At 35.1% G+C, this 15,151-nt stretch overlaps 2 protein-coding genes across 7 annotated transcripts in view; one reads left to right on the plus strand and one right to left on the minus strand.

Annotated features, from left to right (window-relative positions):
- LOC148949747 (retinol-binding protein pinta-like) overlaps window positions 1-1,510 on the plus strand; it is a 164,506-nt gene extending 162,996 nt beyond the window's left edge. For all 6 annotated transcript variants that reach the window (XM_089093712.1, XM_089093711.1, XM_089093710.1 and 3 more), the window contains exon 7: window positions 994-1,510. In XM_089093712.1, coding sequence (XP_088949838.1) covers window positions 994-1,094 — 101 coding nt within the window. In that variant the 3' untranslated portion in view covers window positions 1,095-1,510. The remainder of the gene's footprint in view (window positions 1-993) is intronic.
- Window positions 1,511-7,942: 6,432 nt separating this feature from the next.
- Window positions 7,943-15,151, minus strand: part of LOC148949748 (uncharacterized) — a 107,451-nt gene continuing 100,242 nt past the window's right edge. Inside the window, exon 14 of the mRNA XM_089092776.1 lies at window positions 7,943-8,066. Coding sequence (XP_088948902.1) covers window positions 7,966-8,066 — 101 coding nt within the window. The 3' untranslated portion in view covers window positions 7,943-7,965. The remainder of the gene's footprint in view (window positions 8,067-15,151) is intronic.

Raw genomic sequence — 15,151 nt, forward strand, 5'->3', positions numbered from 1 at the left:
TGTTCCTATATTGTCTTCTTTTACCGTTAGACATGGATTAGGTCCGACCCGAGGCGAACCCCCCCCCCCCCTTGATACCGCCTTGCTGCAGTTAGTAGCTAGTATTAGTGGTTGTACCAGTATATTGTATAGTATAGTATATATTGTATTAAAGACGCTGGTATGCAAACGGTAAGCTCAGTATCCCCTTAATAAAATAGACTTTGAAATTGGGAGCTTCTTTCCAAAAATGTAGGCTACATACTTTATCGCAAAGTGCTCACACTGCAATTTCGGTATTTTATTAGTAGTTAATGACTGACTTACAACATATCGACTTACACCATTTATACAATATGTGCTTGCTTTGTTCTGTGATTGGAGTCATATCATTGAGATTTTAAGAATTAAAAATTAATTATTTAAAACCATTCCCTAAATGACCTTTCCAAGTCGTAAGAGATCTAACATTTCTATATTTACAAAATCGGCGAAGGGAGTGCGTTTGATGTAACGTTGTAGCCTAAAGGGCCGACTTTGGGCCCTCAGACCCTGCAGACTAAACATCTTTGCATGATTCTGGTCTCATCAAGATGTAAAATGTCCATTTTTCTACTAAAACCTATTAATGAAGACACTCTCTTGAAATGAGCTGTTTGCATAATTCTTAGCCTTCCCCAGAGATAGCACGTATCACATTGCATGCGGCTGCGTTTTTTTTTCTTGATCGTTCTGATTAACAGGGCTATCTTTAAATTTTGACTTGACACCATTTGGACACATGAGGGCAAAAACAGCTTTGAAAGGGTGGCCAATTGTTCTACATTTGGTTTTGTTGCTTAAACGGTGCGTTTGATCTCCGAGTTTACAATCAAATAAACCCTTCCTTAACTTTCTACGATCATATTGTTTGTATCTGAACGATACGTTTGGCTTGCTACATCTGCTTGGAGGCACAAACTATCGATATAACGTGATTTATTTTATCCTTTCTTAAATTACTCTTCGTTTCAGAATACTGGAAGCAGAGCGCAGAGGCAGGACGTGACTGGTATTTAGAAGAGGACAGGTACCTGAAAGAATCTGTGACAGAGAAGAATTTTGAGAATATGTGAAGTTTGTGAAGTTTTAAAGCTTGAGAAATTTGAAAGGCTGGTGTTAAGAAAAGAACAAGTACTTAAAAAGAGCTGTGAAAGTGGGGGGAAATGTGTGTTGATTAGGGTATTACTCACGGATGCAATTTTACAAATTACTCTGAGGTGCTTTGAATTCCTTCATTTCTTGTTTGAACTAGCATTGTCCAAGGCTTTTAGCCTTTTAGCCCTTTAGCCTTTATAGCCCTTATAGCCCTATAGCCTTTCAGGGCTTTTATAGCATTGTCCAAGGCTTTTATAGCATGCGACTCCGAAAAGTGTCACTCGTGTCAATTTGTAAATTTCATATTTAGAAGCGGTATTTGAATACGGAATAATAAATTATTTGATTCCAATGTATATTTTAATAAACGTTAATAATAAAATTGTATGCCTTATATGGAACGTTCTATTGAAGATAAGTGCATAAAACAATCATGGTCATAGAAATAGGAAGAATAAAATCACGCTAAAGTTTTTAGAACTGCTAAAAAAGCTCCCTGTTCTAATAAAATGGCCCTTGTGTTTCAGGAGTCATTCTTTAAATAATGGGACAAACAGTCAAACTAGCGTAAAGAGTGAGGTAATGACTAGGAGGCGAACCACATCATATACGTAATAATTTCTGAACAAATTGTGTATTTCTTTTGCACTTCTTATATCGTTTTTAATACATATGAGAAATCCAGCACCCCTTCATGGAAAATTGTCTTCCCCCCTGGAAAATTCCTCAATGAAAAGAGGGGGCAACCCCTTCATATACAGAATTATTTCTGTTCATTTTCAGTTTTAATGTAGCTCCTTACTTGCAGTTGAAAAAACTTGTTTGATTTTAAATTCAATTTCTAATCGTTTTGCCAATAATTCCCTCCCCTCACGGGGAAGTCCCCCGTGGAAGTTCCGCTCACGTAAAATACACCCCCCTCAAAATTCCTTCCCGGAAATGCTATCTTAGATGAAATCCCCCCCCCCCTCCCCGTCAAATGTCCTGAAGACTATTCAGACTGAAAAATTCTCCTTGGCATACTTTCATCTGAAAAAGACTTTAAAGTTCTAATCGTTTTTCCGATTACTCCGGAAATCCTCCTTCCGTGATAATTGCTTCCTGGAAATCCAAACACGATGGAAATTTCCCCCGGAACATCTCCACATGCAAAGGCAAAGATAAACAAGACAAATAAAAAGAATTTCGTACAGAATTCTGTCAAATCCCCCAAGTGTAAAATTTCCCTTGAAAAATTCACCTCCTGAAATTTCCCTCCACACGAAAAATTATTCCCATGGAAACTAAATCTAAGCACAAAATCCCCCCCCCCCCCCCGCAAAATGTCTGTATACTTCCGAATAAAAAATACTATGTGTAAACAATGGGCAACTTTATAACTTAAAGACCTATCCCCAGTGGCTGGGGGGGGGGGGGTCATGTCATCTCCAAAGGTATAGTTTTGGGACTTGTCAACTATGCTGAACATCAGGGCTATTACAAAGTTTTGATGGGATGCTTTTGGGGGAAAAAAGGGGCGTGGGAGGACTAGTTGCAATAATCCTTTTGGTCACTTAAAAAAGGCATTAGAACTTTTAATTTCTGTTCAAATGGGCCCTCCCTCAATGTTTTAGAACCATGGGCTTGATGCAAACACCCCTGGAAAAAAACAAACAAATCAACACGCATCTGTAATCTTTCTTCTGACCAAAAAATTTGCAGAATTAAGCATTTTTGCATATAGGCCCTTTAAACCTCTACAGTAGGATTTTTTTATACGCTGAATCTGATGGTGTGATTTTCATTAATATTCTTTGAATTTAGGGGGTGTTTCCCCCTTTTTCGAAAATCAGGCAAATATTTTCAGGCTCGTAGCCTTTTATGGATAACACTAAGCTTAGTGGATCTAATATATTTGGATCTAGCATAATAAGCCGTTTCTTTTGATATATTTATTGATATCAAAATTACGGTTTTAGAGTTTCGGTTACTATTGAGCCCCGTTGCTCCTTACATACAGTTGGCTACCATGAACTGTTTGATCATAAATTCGAAGTAACCTTTTTTGAAATAAATGGTCAATTAAAATAAAGTAATACTAACTGGAAAAACAAGTTTCGAGCATTTGCAGATTGAACGTGCTTGGTTACAAAAAAAATCATAGTACAGATCAGGTGTATACTTTGTAAAAAAAATAATACAATTACATTATAAATTTGAAAAATGTTTGTAGTATTATCAATTTATTATTGTTATGATTTATTTATTTTGTATTAAGTAAATAATATAATTTGTTTAGTTTGTATTTTTCATTTAATCTAATTTATATTGATTATGTTTTTAACAGTAATATTGTATAATTAATTAAATAATAATAATTATAATTAAGAAAAGTCTATTTGTCAAATTTCAGTGTAATGCTACATATTTTTTCAAAAATATATTGGAGGGGAGGAGGAAAAATTGGCCCGAAGGCATCTAGTAGCTCCTTACATATGAAAAGTGGTATTTTCAAGTGACAATCTGGATTATAAACACCTAATTTCGGTGGTAAAAATGGGGGCTACGTAGACTACCTGTGTTGAGGATCTCTATACTACGGTCCGCGACGCCCTGTCTTCCGGCCTGTGATGAAATTAAAAAAAAATCAGTTATATCAATTTCTGCTTGTACGACATTCTAATAGCCGTCAAAAATATTCCCCAGTGATGTTTGAACCTGTTAAAGAATTTTACTAGCAGTTGCTAAAAATGATTCTCTATTAGTATTTGCAAAATTGGCAAAAGTGACAAACCATTTTTGTAGAGTTTTTAAGTGGCAAACCATTTACAGGTGATGAAAAAGTAAAGGAAGGTTAGTTGGAGGTGGCTGAGGAATTTCGCCTAGAAAACTCGAGCCAATTTTAAAATGCAGCTTTTGATGTATATGCCATTGCCGCCTATTGCACACTTAGGCGAAAATCTGGATCAAATATTGAAAATTGGCAAACAAGTTTTGCCAATTTTCAACTGAAATTGGGGTGCGCGGGTGAGCATTAGGTTCTCATCAGAAAGCTTGAACCACACCCCAATGGTTATGACAGCATTGGTTTAAACTCGGATCCTTCAGGTCTGAGCTTCGCCACTGGACTACAGGGGTGAAGCAACAGTTCGTTACCACGACGTGATAGCCAAGTTACTTGCTTGAACTACAGCAAAATTGTAATCAAAGTATTGACCATGGTATGAACTCTGATCCTTCCTCTCTGAGCTTTGCCACTGGATTGAGCTAACTATTCGGATTATATTTCTTTCTGCTAACTCTGTTCATTCGCAGTTCTACCAATGTTTATTTTTTTATTTGCTTTTGATAGGCAGTGAGGTCCAAAAAACGTTTAAACCTGGAACTAGTTAAACCAGGAATGTTTAAACCAGGAACTAGAGGTCCAAAAAACGTTTGAGCCTGGAACTAGCAAAGGAACTAGTTAAACCAGGAACAGAGGTCCAAAAAAACGTTTAAACCTGGAACTAGTAAAGGAACTAGTTAAATCAGGAACGTTTAAACCAGGAACTGGTATTCTGTATTTATTTTAATCTTTTCAAATTCACCAAATTGTCGTAACGTTCAAACTTCATTAATTAATACCTTTACAAATTGTTGAATTTCGGATTTTCGAAACCCGAGAAATACACAAGATTTATAGCCAGAATTCTCATTAAAATTCTAAGAAATTGTCATTTAATTACGCTTCATGGAGCGGGTATAGTGGGGGTGGACCTCTTTCTCATTCGAAGAACCTCGTATCATACTCTCTTTCGAAATTAATTAAGGCTAATAGTATTAAAAATCTTTCCCTCATTCAACTTATGTAGATAGTATATTAGTTAGTCTAACTTGTACTTAAGTCAGGGTACAAGCCTTGCAGCTCTATCTGGCGCTAGGTTGTGGCAGATGGTCACATTCCATTCGGTGCGGTCAAGAGTCAAAGGGACCGCAATTTTGAAGAAGGAGGGTTCTTATTGAAGACCCACCAATGGGTTGGGGGTGGATTTGATGGTATTTTTCTAGGATTTTGACCGGCCTCCATGCATTTTTTTCAGCTTGGGAGCCTTTTGGAACTACTACCCTTGAAACAATGGAGCTATCAAATCTGCAAGGGTTATAAAATATGAAATCTGTGCAGAAATATTTGATGTGTCGCAAGAATCTCGAGATTGTTCTTGAGATTTTTATTTTGACAGGCCATTAAAACATTTCTTATTTTGATGACAATAAAACCATAAACGGGAATTGCTTTTTATGCTGATTCTAATTAAATGAAATTCGTTCAGTTTATTGTTATCTACCAAAAGCTACAAACTCAAAAAAATTCACCTGGTTCTCAAAATCAGGGGGAAACACCCCCTCCCCCCAAGGACAAATAATCATAGTGAAAATTGTTTTGTTATATTCATCCTATTAGAGACCTTACCATAGAGGTGTCAAGCTCCAATCTACAAAGTGTGGATTTTTTTTCCCAGAAGAAAGATCATGGATGCATGATTGCATCCATGATTGCATGGATGCATTGCATGGATGCATTTTTTTCCAGGGGTAATTTTATCAAACCACAGGTCATTAAAAATTGAGCGATAGCTCATTTGAACATAAATTAAATGTATATTCGTAAGTGACCATACAGTTTGTGCTGCAGGAAAGCTCGAGATCATCTCGAACCGGCTGACTAACCTACATGAGTGTCTGAACATAACCCATGCTTCGGAGTTGGTAAATATTTAGGTAAACTTTATTGCAAAAGTCAAGACCCATTGTGGGACAAAAATGTACAAAGAGTAGTTTCAAATAATAAGCCAAATGCACTAAAATAATTCCTAAACATTAGACATTTAAAAAGTTAGAACAATTAGCAATGGGTTAAATTTATTCTAAGAATACAAAATACATAAAATATCCTGCACTGCCAAAATTTCTGGGGACCAAAATGCCAATCGGGCAAACGGGGATACTTTTGGCGTCCTTCTAGAAAACATTCAGCATGACTCGAGCGCAAATCCAAAATCTCTAATTCTAGCTCCCTGCTTTCATTTTTTTTTAGATTTATACTCGCGTGTTTCATCGAGGACAGCGTTGTGGTTTTAGAGAAAGCAAAGAAAGAAAGCCTTTTTAGACCCTAAACTGTCCCAGTATCACCGAGCGTAGAAAAATTTCAAAAAGCATTAAAGGTGTTCCTTTAGCAACCCTGGAAATGTACGGCTTGAAAAATATTGAAATTTAATTCGTAACTTGTAGTTGCTTATCTGTAAAAAGAGGTTGCTTCTGTCTTTTCATAAAGGAATGGGTTTTTCGTATACATAAGAGAATACCAGTTAAATTAAAAAATAAATAAAATATTGGTCAACCTGAATATCCAATTTTTTGCTGCAATAAAGAGAACGTCAAGTGGAAGATGTGCCAACTTATTAAAATTTGATAAGAAAAAATAACGTTGAACACTGATAAAAGTCATATGAACTTAGAAAAAATTGGAGATCTGCAGAGACAATGATCACTAATAAGGGAGTAATAAGGGAGTAATAAGCTTGAAGAATTTTCCTCCTCCTCGTTCGAAAAAAAGGGATTGCAATATCTATATATACTCTCGTTTTAAAAACTGTGTCATCTTATTTCATTATACCTGTTCAACTTCGTGCATTAACACGAACCTATAGAGACTATGAAGGCTGGTAGGAAGGGGGGGAGGGGTTGACTTTCATTTTATAAGCTTGACACCTTGTTTCATTACACCCTTTCCACTTCATGTACTAAAACAAATCTACAGAGGCTATGATCACTGGTGAGGGGATGTATTTTCAGGACTTACCTCCCTCCCTTCCCTTTCCTGGTTAGGAAAAAAAGGTTACACTTTTTGTATACACTCTCAACTTATAATCTTGTCACCTTGTTTCAGTACACCTTTTCCACTTCATGTATTGAAACAAGTCTACAGAGGGTATGATCATTGGTAGGGGATGGGTCTGTACCTATATATATATATATATATATATATATATATATATATATATATATATATATATATATATATATATATATATACCATTTTGTAATTGTGCCATCTTATTTCAGTACATCCCTTCTACTTCGTGGTACGGGAGTTGGCTTGTAGAACTGACACCCCTTCCCCGCCTCTCCATTCAGAACAAAGGGTTACCCTATGCGTATAAACTCTCATTTTGTGGTTTTTTCAGCTTATTTCACTACATCTGTTCCATTTGGTGTAAAAACAAATCTACAGGAAGAATTTGTCACTGGTAAGGGAGTGTGTTTGTGAGAGTGAGACCTAGACCCCTTCACTCCTTATAAGGAACAAAGGCTTATAATATATGTGTTCACTCTCACTTTATAACTTTGTTATCTTATTTATTAACAAATTTCCCGCTTCATGTAATAAAACACATCTATATACGTAAGTCTGCGAAACAAGGCATATATGAAAAAAGAGAAAGGAAGTAAATAGATAAGATAAATAGAAAGAAAGAAAAATGATAATAGAGACAATTAATTATGTAAATAAAATAATAAAAATATACAAAAAATTAACAGTATATAAGAAAAATAAATAGCAAATTGTATTGAAAGAATGGCAAAACAAAATGGAAATACGAAAAGGAAGGAAAAGAAAGTAGGAAATAAGTGAGGATTGAGAAGACTGGTTTTCCTTATATTTTTCTCTAGAAAAAAAAATTTGCTCTATTTTAAGAGAAAACTGATGGCCAATAACTTTTTCTTTTGACATAAATCTGTGGGACACTCGAAGTTCACTTATCCAAATGTCAGCAGGCATCCAATGAAGATCTTCCTAAAAAGCACATTTATGATATTAAACTAGTAAGTTTAATAGTAAACATCGGAATCATAGTTTTTGAAAGTCAATTTGTACTGATCGTTGCGAGCAGATTTCTTCCCCGCTGATGCTTCGGTATCTGATGTAAATCCTAAAATAGAAGATCTCCATGAGCAATGAAGCACTCTGTGCTCTGTACCGTAGCTGTGGAGATAGAAACCCAGATAAATGTATCCATGTAATTTTCCATTGCAAACCAACAAGATTTCCTTAGGGCTAAAGGGGAGGAGCTAAGGTTTGGAAAATGTGTTTGCCAGAAGTGATATGCTTAATCCCGAATATCACGAAAATTCTAGAAGACTGTCTAATCTTCTAGGGGGATTCAAATCCCCCTGCTCTTCTCTATAGGCATCCTTGGATCCTCAGTTTCCACATCACCAATAAATTGGGACGCAGACGGTTTACCGAGGCAATGGTATATTCCAATTTGTAAAGTTATCCAACAGTTCGTGGTAACGAACTGTAAGTAAGGAGCAACCGGCCTCAATAGTAACAGAAACACTAAAAAACGGAATATTGATACCAATAGATACATCACAAGAATCAGATTTTTGTGCTAATTCCAAACGTATAAGTTTCATCAAGTTTAGTCTTACCTATCAAAAGTTACGAGCCCGAGAAAATTTACCTGATTTTCGAGAAAAGGGAAAACACCCCTAAAAGTCATAGAATCTTAATGAAAATCTCACCGTCAGATTCAGCGTATCACAGAACCCTATTATTGAGTTTTCAAGCTCCTATCTGCAAAAATGTGGAATTTTGTATTTTTATTTTGCCAGAAGAAACATCACGGATGCGCGTTTATTTGTTTTTTTTGTTCGTTTTTTTTTGTTTTTTCCCCAGGGGTGACCGTATCGATCCAATGACCATAGAATGTCGAGAGAGGGCTCATTCGAGCGGAAATTAAAAGTTCTAATTCCCTTTTTAATTGACCAAAACAATTAGCGGGCAGCTAGGCCCCCTTCTACGTTTATTTTTTTCCAAAGTCACCGAATAAAAATTTTTAGATAGCCGTTTTGTTCAGCATAGTCGAAAAATCTAATAACTATGTCTCTGAGGACGACTTAATCCCCCACAGTCCCCGGGGGAAGGGCTGCAAGTTATGAACTTTACCTATTGTTTACATATAGTATTGGTTATTAGGAAGTTTACAGACGTTTTCAGGGGGGATTTTTCAGGGGGTGGGGTGGGAGGGTTCGGGAGCAGGGGGTTACATGGGAGAATCTTTTCATGTAGGAAGAGAAATTTCCATGAAGGGGTGCCGGTTTTTCCAGCATTATGTAAAAACGATCAGAAATTAAATAAGAAAAACAAGTTTTTTCAACTGAAAGTAAGGACAAACATTAAATTTAAAACGAACAGAAATTATTTCGTATATGAGGTGGTTCACCCTCTCGTCAATACCTCGATCTTTACGCTAATGTATTTTTAGTATTTTCAAAAGACCTATTTATTCTAATTAAACGGCCTTTGTAATTTGGAGGTCATTTCTAAGGTTTTGGAACAAAATTCGAACTCAAGCGTAAAAAGCGAGGTATTGATGAAGGAGCGAACCCCCTCATATACGTAATAATTTCTTTTCGTTTTAAGTTTTAATGTTGCTCCTTACTTTCAGTTGTAAAAACTTGTTTTTTTTTATTCAAATAGCTATTAAAGTCAAGGACTGAAATACCGAGAACACCAGCCTTTCAGGTGTACAAAAAGAGCTTCAAAGAAGAAATTTGCTTGTTTGGCAAGAATACGGTTTTTCTCCTCCTTATAAACAAGATTCCCTATCGATATGCAGGGGGGCGGGGGAGGGTAAGATCAATATTTTCCCTATAGATTTTGTTTTGTATTATTCACCTATTTTAGTACTTTTAGACCCCCCCCCCTCAATCGAAGTTCCCCTTGTCAAAACGTTTCCTCTCCCAAAAGATTTTGCTTATTAAATCCTTATTAACACATTTTTGATATGCAGATGTCCGCTGTAAACATGGGCGCCCATAAGGGGAGGGGCAAAGGGGCTCCAGTGCCCCCCCTAGCTGAATGACGCTGCCTTATATTTGTATTAATTTATAAAAACTTTTTCCACAGAATAAGTCTTTCCAAAGAAAAGCATGGAGTTCCATTAAGCCAAAAATGGACAGAAACAAAGTCAAATAACCTTCCAAGCGTAAAACTACCACAAATCACTATCAACAATTGAATGAAACTTAAAACGAACAGAATCTATAATAAATAGCCGAGTAAAACTCAAAACGATCAAAAATTATCAATATTAGAACTTACAACCCCCATACCTTCTCAAGACGAGAACATAACTTAGGCTTTACTGAAAAAAAAAAAACAAAAACAAATGACCGTGGATTAACAGTTTAATGTACTGATATTTTTTCCTTAAAATCTTAAATTTTTTGTATTTATCTAAGTAAAAAAAGTAAATAGATTTAAACATATTTGGTTTTCAGTAAAGCAAAAAATACGTTCTGGTCTTGAGAAGGCACATTAATCAGCCCTATTAATGTTAATTTTTGCTTGTATCGAGTTTGAATTGGCTATTTATTCTAATTATATTCGTTTTGAGTTTCATTTATTTAATAATAGTGATCTGTGATAGTTTTACGCTTGGACGATTACTTGACTTCATTTCTGCCCATTTTTGGATTAATGGAGCTCTTTGCTTTTCTTTGAAAAACTTTTTTTGTGGAAAAAGTTTTTTTTTAAATTAATCTTTGTTCGTTTTTTATTGACATGGTCATTTTCATGAATTTTTTTTTGTCTTTTCAGTTTTTCTTCTATTAGAATCCATAGTTTGGCTTGCTATTTGTGCATTGGGAGAACTTCTTCAACAATTTTCAGTCCTGACACAAATAGTATTTTTTCAATTTAATTTTATACCTCCTCAAGTTCACCTGAAAAAATAAAACTTAATATTATTCCCAAAGGATTCTATCTACGCTCTTTGACAACCTGGATACACTTACACTCTATTTGTTTATTTAAATTGTGAGAGAAGAAATAGTAACAAAAGCAGCCTTGGAAGCTTCAACTTAATACCCCAGTCGTTCTCGCTGTATTTCCGAAGTGTTTTATTTGCAACCGCAAACACAATACTTTTTTATTTAGTTTTAAAGCAGCATTTAGTCATATAACATATTGGGCTAATTCCATAATTTTGGGGGCTTGACGTACCCAATATCCCTAAAGACATAGTTGCTGGACCGTTCTACTATGCTGAGCAAAATAGTTGTCTCAAAATTTTGACTGGATGTGTTTGGGAAATAAATCGGTTTGAGAGACGGACTGATTGCCCTCCAATCTCTTTTTACTCTTAGAAAGAACCCTAGAACTTTTCATTTTGAATTCAATTAGCTTCTTTAAATGTTTCAGTGATATATCTAGCTACTATAGAGTGGTGCTGCCTATGATATTGCTTATATGCCTTTTTGAAAACCTGTATACATACATTTTCTTCTTTTAATTGGAACTCGCCCTAAATAATTCCTAAAAGTTTCACCTTAATACTCTACTCATCATTAGTTACAATCACTGTAGTGGTAGTATTAACAGTATACACATAGTGCCTCTTGGCTAGTTCAAAATCCCCACAACTTACTCTTAAAGGTCTAATTTAATAATATAAGTTGTTCTTGAGATATTGGTTTGTCACCTTTTTGAAAGTCCACATGCTCATGGTTTGCTTTTATTTAGTTCAACATCCGCCTAAATATTTCATATATTTGAATACTGAAAACTTGTTATATTCTCTTTGGACTATTGGTTACAAAATGGCTATCTCACAATTTCGATCAACTAGGTTTGGGGAAAAGAGAATGTCAGGGAGGAGGAGGGGGCTATTTTCTCTCCATTACGTTTGACTCTTAAATTGGAACTAGAACTATACATTTCCAATCAAACGGACCTCCTCTAAAGTTCACACAACCACCCGTTCATAATACCCTTAAATTCCCCTGGGGCATAACTTTCAACCGTTACCCCCATACTCTAGGTCAACCCGAAAGGCTATGTTATGAGATCTTTGGACTATTTTTGAACACATGGCTATCTCAAAATTTATATCAGATGCATTTGAGGAAAATGAGCTCCTCCATGAGCTCTTTTAGAAGTTTCTATGACATTATTTTCTATAAAAAGTGCACTGGCCTAAAACAATTAAAATAAATAATATATTGTGCCCGCACTGCTCTCTGCTTAGACAGCGCTATTCCACTGCCTATCTTACATTGCCTTGATATTTCAATTATACAACATTGAAAGTGCCGATTAGACCAGGTAAGCCCTCCCCTAAAATTCAGCCTATGGGCGCCCATGGCCGTAAAGTGTGACAAATCATTATCTTAGAAATAATGGGTTAACTGCAAATCATCTTCATGGTTATCTATCCTGGGAAAAAATATATTAACTAGCATCCAAAGGGAGGACTTAAACCTCCTCCAAAAGTCTCAAGAGGATAATTTTAATTTCTCATAGGGAACTAAATGAACTTTTAATTGAAATTAATAAGAAATAAAGCTGTTTGATTTCATTTTTTCCGTTGGGAAAATATTCATACTAATGGTACTTAGGATTCAAACCTTGAAATACCTCAGCAGTGGAACAGATACTCAACGATTTTATTACTTCTGTGCAGCTCAAGACAAAACATTTAAATCTAGATGCGCATTTCTATCATTAGCTTCATTTAATTGCTATTTATCAGTGCTGCCAATAGGCGTCATCGGATTTTAACTGTTGCAACGAGGAGGATTCAAAAAATTACGTGAACGAGTTGTACTTGTAGAATTTAAAAGGTCGAAGGACTTTCATAGGAACCTATTATGTAGAATTTTTAATGAAAAATGAGAGCAGAATCAGTTGAAAACGTCTAGGGAAGCTCCATCGCAGAATATTCTTCCGTTACGACTATGTCCTAGCATCTTCTTCACGCGTTACGAAAAATTTCTGAGAAAATTTTCATGGGAATTACTGTCATATCCACCTATTACTCTTTGAAATTTGTTTATTTCCAAAAGTAAAAGAACAGTCGAGGGACAACTATTTTAAAAGCCTCAATGAAGCAAAACACAAAACAAAAGATAACTTATAAAGGAGTCTCCAGAAAAACGACTGAGGGTATTATGCTCATACTTTCAGGGCTACTTCAATTACTGCTTCTGCTCTAAAAATTTTGCTAAGTCAAGAGCGTGTAAGTGTATACAAGCTGTCAAAGAACATAGATGGAAATTTCCTTCAAAAATGGTCTAAAAGGATGGAAACATCAATTACAGATTTTTATCAACCTCGATATAAGTTATATTAAAAAATAAATTCACTGTAATAGAATTAGTAAAAACAAATTACAACAATTCCCCAATTTTTTTTAATGTCCCTTGTAATATTATTATTTAACGAAAGAACGAATGAACGTTTTTTAGTGCAACCAAAAAAAGACTTGATTCAGTGACTACACGGAGGAGTATAAACTTGTCCGAGGGGGGTATTAATTACACAAACTTTACAAATAAGTGATCATATTGATACGCTATAACAATACCAGGAGAGATACGTCCCCCACCCCCTCCCTAGAAAAACAATGCAAAAAATAAGTAGGGATAAAGTCATACTCATTGAAGTGACTTTCCCTAATTACTTTCATAAACTATCAAAATCACCGATATTTTTATACCCTGACCATCATGGTTAAGTATAATAGCGTGATTAAGCTTTTTGGCAAACATTTTACCCCCACAGGGCAGGACCATTTTATAGGTAACCATATTCACCGATATCATATAATAATATCAAAGTAGCAAAAATGCGAATGATTCCGAGCGAATAAAAGAAAATGTCAGAATTAAATAAAGAAAAGAATTATTCTTTGTGCAAATTTAAAATAATTAAAATTCTTTCACTCCCCAATTCATTCCAACAATCCAAGTACTAGTAAGTACATAGATAGAAGCACAAGAAATCATAGTGCATGTTACTAAGCCGCTAGTGACCCAATAAAATGTTCTAGAGGGAGTTTCAAAGGAATTATTGGGCAGAAACTTTAAATATGCATCAGAAAACGCTGTCAGCACTTTCAATTTTCAACCGTATAGATACCCAAAACGTTTTTGAATTGGTCTTTAGTTACAAATCGGTTCTTTCTAAATACAGTATTTTAATTTTGGTGTTTTGCCAAGAGGAATCAGAAGCTTCACAAATATTTAACTGATATTCTTTTTTTTGTAATACAAACCGAAGAGACGCTTTTCTTAATTCAAAAAGTTTGTTTAGCCTAATTTGTGTAAGAACATGAGAGAGAGGGAGTGCGAGATTTATTATACCGATTAACAGCCACCTGGAGAAGTAAAAATCTTGCCCAAGAGAGTGGGAAAAATAAATAAAAAAAAATAATACAAGACAAAATAAATAGTAAAACAAATAATACAAATCACACATCCTAATCGGCACCATAAACCTTACAGCTTACCAATTTCAATAACTTTGGCATTGGATGTTTCGAAAAGATGCATAGAGACAAATGAATTTAAATAAAATAAACTTACAATTTAAATAAGTCCTTTTTAACAGAATTTGCTTTTCTAATTTAGTATTCTTCAAAACAAACAAAATCTGCTTTTCACAAAATTAATTACTTAGATTCTGAAGTCTTTACAGAATTAGGAAAAGCGTCTCTTAAGTTGATTAAATAATTCAAGAGGAAATGTTACTTCATTTTAATTACCATGATTCTTATATGAACGCATATTAAGTGTAATGTATATAGCAAATGCAATAAAATAAATAAAAGCCTAGCGAAGTTCAGGTAAGTTACTGAAATCAAAAGACTAGCATCCCTAATTTGAACTTGGATTTCTGCCAAATGATAAACTATTGTTGCTACTACTACTAACAACTCACTGCAGTACCGAGCCGCAAAATTATTCGGGGACCTGCTTTTCGTTTGGCCCTATATGGCTAGCTGACAAGGACGATCTTTGGCAATCTGTCATCATTCATCCGCAGGTCGTGTCCTAGCCATCTCAACATTTCTCTCTTTGTAGCCCTAGAAGGTGGGATTAAGCCATATTTTTAAATGATAAAGAGAACGAAAAATACTGTTTGGTTGAACTACATGAGATAATGGGCCCCTAACTTCGAAAGAAATCTATTTTTGACTAAAATTTACGTTTTAACGAAAAAAAA

This window comes from Artemia sp. Qi Xiang Cuo, chromosome 8, assembly GCF_049724085.1.
Source record: "Artemia sp. Qi Xiang Cuo chromosome 8, ASM4972408v1, whole genome shotgun sequence".
Classification (NCBI taxonomy): Eukaryota; Metazoa; Arthropoda; class Branchiopoda; order Anostraca; family Artemiidae; genus Artemia; species Artemia sp. Qi Xiang Cuo.